This window comes from Limulus polyphemus, unplaced genomic scaffold, assembly GCF_000517525.1.
Source record: "Limulus polyphemus unplaced genomic scaffold, Limulus_polyphemus-2.1.2 Scaffold12750, whole genome shotgun sequence".
NCBI lineage: Eukaryota > Metazoa > Arthropoda > Merostomata > Xiphosura > Limulidae > Limulus > Limulus polyphemus.
This window is the reverse complement of record NW_013678360.1, coordinates 1-8186: the sequence shown is the minus strand read 5'-3', so window position 1 is coordinate 8186 and position 8186 is coordinate 1. Positions and strand designations below refer to the sequence as shown.

Here is an 8186-nt window from a genome sequence, read left to right as displayed (position 1 = left end):
GTAACAAATGCTGAACTCTCTTGAGAAAAGTGTCTCCAACATATCACTTTCTAGCGAAGGGTGTATGACCTTTCATACAAAGATTAAAATACTCCTGTTATACCAAATATTGTTGTTATGAATGTATCACATGAAATATTCCACAGTTAGAATTTCTAAGAAACAGAAAGTTATTACGTTCCTTACAACTGTTACAGTATAACAACACTTGCTGTATCATATTTTTGTAGGATCACGATCTGATCACAAAGATCAGTCTTATACAATAAGAATACAACATTATGAAACACATACTTTCAGATTAAACAGTCGTTGATTGGCAGGTGGGTCGGCATCCAATGTGTCCATGAGAATTACCATCCCTGTGTTTGGATTAACCCAGAAGAGATCGTTGTCATTCCCTTCTCCAATCCAATAGGTGATGTCCTGGTCTTGAGGGGATCGTCCAAAATTGGTGGCGTTCACAAATCCAATGGATTCTGCTCTGGGGGTGTTCTCCAAAATTCCGTACTGATAAGAAGGTTGACTGAAAACCACTGCCCCATCGTTGATATCCTGGAGAAAGAATTAAAACGTTTTAGTGGCTAGTTTAAATATATTATGATGTTTGAGTAATTAGGTCAGTGCATAAATCAGAGGAACATCCATTCCACTGCTGTTTACAAAATAAAATATTTTAATTATTTTTTTACAAAATTCTGTGACATAGTAAACATTGTTTTGTCTGTTAATGACTTTTGTTGGTCTTAATTTAAAAACTACATTTTACAATAGATGTGATAATGTGACTACTTGATCCTTATAATATAGTCTTACTTCTGCACAGCCAGTGTATAGAATGATTGTACAACCAGAAGAAAAAGATATTCTCAAAGCTATGATGATAAATTACATAATGATCTTTAAATAAAAAGTCTGGAGGTAATGATGGTACTAATGATGACAATGAGGAATCCATACCAGGATCTTTAAATAAAAAGTCTGGAGGTAATGATGGTACTAATGATGACAATGAGGAATCCATACCAGGATCTTTAAATAAAAAGTCTGGAGGTAATGATGGTACTAATGATGACAATGATGAACCCATAACAGGATCTTTAAATAAAAAGCCTAGAGGTAATGATGGTACTAATGATGACAGTGATGAACTCATACCAGGATCTTTAAATAAAAAGCCTGGAGGTAATGATGGTACTAATGATGACAGTGATGAACCCATACCAGGATCTTTAAATAAAAAGCCTGGAGGTAATGATGGTACTAATGATGACAGTGATGAACCCATACCAGGATCTTTAAATAAAAAGTCTGGAGGTAATGATGACAATGATGAACCCATACCAGGATTATTAAATAAAAAGTCTGGAGGTAATGATGGTACTAATGATGACAATGATGAACTCATACCAGGATCTTTAAATAAAAAGCCTGGAGGTAATGATGGTGCTAATGATGGTACTAATTAAATAAAAAGTCTGGAGGTAATGATGACAGTGATGAACCCACACCAGGATCTTTAAATAAAAAGTCTGGAGGTAATGATAGTACTAATGATGACAGTGATGAACCCACATCAGGATCTTTAAATACCGTTACAGTTTGTAAAATATTCTTACCTGTACTCTCACTATGAGCTGGACTACAGGGTTCGCAAGGTTTACAGCAGTTGGTCCTTGGAATGGTTTAGTGTTTCTTGCGACGATTTCCAACTTGTGTTCAGACTGGTCTTCATAGTTTAGTTTATCGGCTGTGTACACGATACCGCTGTCTTCGTCGATCTCAAATGCGTTATTTTCGTTCCCGCCGATGATGTTGTATTTCATTTCTGCATTTTCTCCAGAATCCTTGTCTTCAGCCTGTGATAAAAAAAAACCATTGAATCTAATTGTAAAATGTTCTTGTGTGCTGTTAGTTCTTCACTAATACCGGTGCTTAACATAATATCAGCATAATACTGGTTTTTATCATAATAACACCACACAGCTGGTGTTTACTATAATAACACCACACAGCTGGTGTTTACTATAATAACACCACACAGCTGGTGTTTACTATAATAACACCACACTGCTAGTATTTACTACAATACCACCACTCTTCTGGTGTTTAATATAATACCACCACTCTACTGGTGTTTAATATAATGCCACTATTACAAATGTTAACCCTAATACCACCAAACTTGTATTAAGCCATTTGAACAACTGGTATGTTTATTTTAAGTCACAGTAGCGATAAGATCAATGCTAAGCTTACAGTACTCTTTAGAATGGATGTTTTATAGTTTCAACTTGCAGGAGGCCAGTTAATTCTTTAAATTATGAGTACACAAAGGTATATTTTATCGGTTTTAAATATAAGAATGTTTTTATCAGTAAAGTTAAGTAAAGGTATGTTTATATCAAGGTTATGTTTTCTTCACTGTTAAATAAAGGTATATTTTTACCTTAATATATTACTTACGGTTGCTTCCGCCCACCCTCTCTCTGTAAGTTTCTACTTACTATGATCTCGAACACTTTGTAAGGCGGTTCTCTTTCTTCGGGAACGTTGACAACGTAGTTGTCGCTTTCGAAAGTCGGGGGGTTGTCATTAATGTCTTCTACGTAGACCATCACGGTTGATGTCCCGCTCAGCTGAGGTAAACCTCCGTCAAACGCAACCACTAGAAATTCTAGTTTCGTCTCTGTTTCTCTGTCAAGGCTCCGTTGGGTGAAGATATTTCCTCTTTGGTCTATACGGAAAACTTTGCTAGCCCTACTTCCGAGGATGCTGTACCGAACTGCAGCGTTTTTACCTGAGTCACTGTCAATAGCCTGTCAGGCGAAACGACAGATTTCAAACTACTGAACTTGTGATATAAGAAACACGAACTGAAACATAAACATATATAGAGGGAAGATCGTGTATATTATTGATGTGCATACATGAACATGTAAAGGGAAGATGGTGTATATTATTGATGTACATACATGAACATGTAAAGGGAAGATGGTGTATATTATTGATGTACATACATGAACATGTAAAGGGAAGATGGTGTATATTATTGATGTATATGAACATGTAAAGGGAAGATGGTGTATATTATTGAAGTATATGATCATGTAAATGGAAGATCGTGTATATTATTGAAGTATATGATCATGTAAATGGAAGATCGTGTATATTATTGAAGTATATGAACATGTAAAGGGAAGATCGTGTATATTATTGAAGTATATGATCATGTAAATGGAAGATCGTGTATATTATTGAAGTATATGATCATGTAAAGGAAGACGATGTATATTATTGAAGTATATGATCATGTAAATGGAAGATGGTGTATATTATTGAAGTATATGAACAGCCCTATAGAAATAACACAATATCGTACTTGGAAATCATCAGGGCAGAATATTTCCAACATAATAAAATGGTAGAATATTATTTTAGGAAAAACAAAACGCGAGGTGATGTCTAGGTTTCTAATTCATCACACGAGAACAATTGATAGAACTTACCAGAACAGGGTTTCTAATTCATCACACGAAAACAATTGATAGAACTTACCAGAACAGGGTTTGTAATTCATCACACGATAACAATTGATAGAACTTACCAGAACAGGGTTTCTAATTCATCACACGAGAACAATTGATAGAACTTACCAGAACAGGGTTTCTAGGTTTCATCACACGAGAACAATTGATAGAACTTACCAGAACAGGGTTTCTAGGTTCATCACACGAGAACAATTGATAGAACTTACCAGAACACTTCCAATTGTTATATTTTGTCGAATTTCCTCCACAACAGAAAAGTTATAATAGTTGTGAGTGAAAACAGGCTGTCTGTCATTGATATCTACCACCTTTACTGACAAGGGTGTGGCAGCCGTCTGGAATATTAAATAACACAAACATGGTGTAAACATTAAATAACACAAACATGGTGTAAACATTAAATAACACAAACATGATGTAAATATTAAACAACATAAACATGATGTAAATGTTAAATAACACAAACATGATGTAAATATTAAATAACACAAACATGATGTAAATATCAAACAACACAAACATGGTGTAAATATCAAACAACACAAACATGATGTAAATATTAAATGACAATAAGTTGTTGTAAATATCAAACAACACAAACATGGTGTAAATATTAAATAACACAAACATGATGTAAATATCAAACAATACAAACATGATGTAAATATTAAACAACACAAACATGATGTAAATATTAAACAATATAAACATGGTGTAAATATTAAACAACACAAACATGGTGTAAATATTAAACAACACAAACATCATGTATTTCTGATATTTTCCCACTAACAAGAAGTTGTTTATTTTTAGTTTTACATATTACGTTATTTAAGATAAATGTTTATTATTTAGGAAGACAAACAAAAATCTGTTGTTTGCAGGCCTGGCGTGACACAATGGTTAGTGCTCGGACTGTGAATCCGATGGTTCGACACCAGTTGCCACAAAACCCACACCTTGGAGCCGTGGGTGCAATAATAAGAGTGATATTCAACTTACATCCTACAGTTAGATAAGACTACCCCACGAGTTGGCGGTGGGTGTTGTTGACCTTCCTTCTAATCTATCAATTCAAAACTAGAAAATGCTACATGCATATTGGTCTTTATGTAGATTTATGCGAAAATTCTGAAACTAACTGCCACATACGGGACTTTTATGGGAGAGTTATCAGAACAACAATCAGTGTGCAAAAATTCATCAGAAAATTGAGTGAAATTACTCATTTTATATGTAAACCCCAATATTGACGGTTGTTTTTACATTATTAATAGGGACACTAACCAACAAAATCATGGTTACACAACCATCTTGTTGGTTATATGGTTCAGTGGTTTAAACTCAATATTGACGGTTGTTTTTACATTTTTAATAGGGACACTAACCAACAAAATCATGGTTACACAACCATCTTGTTGGTTATATGGTTTAGAAAAAATGGTTTTAGGAATGGGGCCTACAGGTTTAACTGGAGTACATCAAAACATGCTGTAGTGACTTACGTTGACGCCGTCAGAAACCTGAACCAGAAGATCATAGGACTGTCGCTGTTCGTAATCTAGGACGTCAGCTGTTAGTACTTGTCCACTGTAAGGAAACATCGCTTTAATCATGTTCTGTTTATAGTGTAAGGAAACATCGCTTTAATTCATGTTCTGTTTATATTGTAAGGAAACATCGCTTTAATTATGTTCTGTTTATATTGTAAGGAAACATCGCTTTAATTATGTTCTGTTTATATTGTAAGGAAACATATCTTTAATCATGTTCTGTTTATAGTGTAAGGAAACATCGCTTTAATCATGTTCTGTTTATAGTATAAGGAAACATCGCTTTAATCATGTTCTGTTTATAGTGTAAGGAAATATCGCTTTAATCATGTTCTGTTTATAGTGTAAGGAAACATCGCTTTAATCATGTTCTGTTTACAGTATAAGGAAACATCGCTTTAATCATATTCTGTTTATAGTGTAAGGAAACATCGCTTTAATCATGTTCTGTTTATAGTGTAAGGAAACATCGCTTTAATCATGTTCTGTTTAGATTGTAAGGAAATATCGCTTTAATCATGTTCTGTTTACAGTATAAGGAAACATCGCTTTAATCATATTCTGTTTATAGTGTAAGGAAACATCGCTTTAATCATATTCTGTTTATAGTGTAAGGAAACATCGCTTTAATCATGTTCTGTTTATAGTGTAATGAAACAACGCTTTATTCACTCAGGATTCTGTTGCTACTTTATGGTATAGTGTAGTTTGAAAGAGTATAGGACGATTATTGTGTGAAAATCACAAAACTTAACATTTTTTAAAATGAAATTTGCTTATCCTGTGAAGTGAACTACTGGGGTATAAAGCTGAAACTGGAAGTCAACAATATAAATAATTACTTGTTTATCCTGTGAAGTAAACTATCAAGATATAAAGTTGAAACTGGAAGTCAACAATATAAATAATTACTTGTTTATCCTGTGAAGTAAACTATCAAGATATAAAGTTGAAACTGGAAGTCAACAATATAAATAATTACTTGTTTATCCTGTGAAGTAAACTATCAAGATATAAAGTTGAAACTGGAAGTCAACAATACAATATTACTGTTTGAGGTTCGAATAGTTTAATGACAAAAAAATACTTGCTACTCTCATGTAAAAAAGTCGTGTAAAAACAAGGGGGAATCCTCAATAGCTGCGTCACTTGAAATTCTTATAGGTAAGAGTAGAGTAAATTGATCTATGTGACCTTGGCCGTGGTCAAATACACCAATCGAAAGGGTTTGACCTTCTGAATCCAAACCTGTGATTATATCTCAAGTCGGTCAGGAGATGACAGAGCTATCAGTTAAAGAAATTGGGGGAAAAAAACACAGTCTTTCTATGAGCCATTATGCCGCGGCTAAAGAAAAATACACACTACTCTAATGTAATATTGTGTGGTTATAAAGTTTGTAATGTTGAAAATATCTTACTTTCTGGAGTCGATAATGAACTTTTGTTCATTGAGCCATTATGCCGCGGCTAAAGAAAAAATACACACTACTCTAATGTAATATTGTATGGTTATAAAGTTTGTAATATCTTACTTTCTGGAGTCGATAACGAACTTTTGTTCATTGAGCCATTATGCCGCGGCTAAAGAAAAAATACACACTACTCTAATGTAATATTGTGTGGTTATAAAGTTTGTAATATCTTACTTTCTGGAGTCGATAACGAACTTTTGTTCATCGTTCCCCCTAATGATTGAAAATGTCAGAACTGTGTCAACATCCGGGTCTTTAGCCTGTAAACAACAGAAAAATCACCCTATGAGCATCATTACGTAAGAAACTGTCCCTAATAATTCTGTTTTATTTTTTGGATTAAGAAAAATTTATCTTGAATTTTTTATTGTTTTATTTCAAGGTGTTTAGTTTAATTTTTCTCTATTTTGTGTGTTTTTAACACGTAAGTTATAATTTTGTAACTTATTTTCTTCGTTGTTTTCAATATTGTTGTTCACAAATTCGTGTTCAGTATCGTACGAGTAAGGGTTCGGTACTGTTCGTATGTCAGTAATGTTTTAGTGTGTTGTTTCTTTACAAGTAAAGGTCTTATTATTATGCGTTTCCGAATGATATTATATAATTGTTTGTTTAAAAGTAAGTATATTACTGTTTGTTTACAAGTAAGTCTTTATAATTTTTTGTTTACGAGTAAGGTTATATTACTGTTTGTTTACAAGTAAGTCTTTATCATTTTTTGTTTACGAGTAAGGTTCTATTACTGTTTGCTTACGTAAGTGTCTATTATTGTGTGTTTACAAGTAAAGTTATATTAGTGTTTGCTTACGTAAGTGTCTAATATTGTGTGTTTACAAGTAAGGTTATATTACTGTTTGCTTACGTAAGTGTCTATTATTGTGTGTTTACAAGTAAAGTTATATTAGTGTTTGCTTACGTAAGTGTCTAATATTGTGTGTTTACAAGTAAGGTTATATTACTGTTTGCTTACGTAAGTGTCTATTATTGTGTGTTTACAAGTAAAGGTTCAATACTGTTCCTATATAAGTTCTAACGTTGTTTACTTACTCGTACTGACATAGTTTTCTATAAAAAGAGATTCTTCTAGTGACTTGTTTTTCAAATTTGTGACTACTTGTAAGAGAGTCCCTCTCACACACTAAAGTAGAAACGAACTTTCTAACCTAACCCTAACCTAACTATACTGTTAAGTTGATTTAAAGGATAATTTACATGTTACATACAAGACAACACCATAGGTTATAATATCATTTAAGGGCTATATTATCACTGTTGTCTTACCATAACACGGGTAACAAAGGTTCCTGCTGGGAGAGACTCTCCAACTGCTGCTTCATAAGGGGCACCTTGAAACTCCGGTGTAATGTTATTGGTGTCGGTGACGTTGATGTGTATTACAGCAACAGATGATCTGTTAATAAACAGGAGTGGTATAGTTAATAACCTGTCACAACATGTACTACAGTAACAGATGACCTGTTAATAAACAGGAGTGGTATAGTTAATAACCTGTCACAACATGTACACCAGCAACAGATGACCTGTTTATAAACAGGAGTGGTATAGTTAATAACCTGTCACAACATGTACACCAGCAACAGATGACCT

General features: G+C 33.5%; 1 protein-coding gene across 1 annotated transcript; it reads right to left on the bottom strand.

The window, feature by feature from the left end:
• Positions 1-279: 279 nt before the first annotated feature.
• LOC106477083 (protocadherin-7-like) lies at positions 280-8068 on the bottom strand. The gene is made up of 7 exons (XM_013937683.2): positions 7860-8068; positions 6753-6838; positions 5057-5141; positions 3758-3886; positions 2508-2819; positions 1620-1859; positions 280-555 (listed from the first exon to the last, which is right to left on the bottom strand). The coding sequence occupies exons 1-7, from the start codon at positions 7860-7862 to the stop codon at positions 280-282; spliced, it is 1131 nt and encodes a 376-aa protein (XP_013793137.2). The 5' UTR covers positions 7863-8068.
• Positions 8069-8186: the final 118 nt, after the last annotated feature.

What these genes read in the sequence shown, in the direction of transcription:
- LOC106477083 (XM_013937683.2), bottom strand. An exon ending in TTCGTTATCGACTCCAGAAA is followed by an intron (nt 5,142 to 6,752) that starts GTAAGATATTAC and finishes GTTTCCTTACAG; the next exon opens with TGGACAAGTACTAACAGCTG. An exon ending in TAACAATTGGAAGTGTTCTG is followed by an intron (nt 2,820 to 3,757) that starts GTAAGTTCTATC and finishes TTCGCCTGACAG; the next exon opens with GCTATTGACAGTGACTCAGG.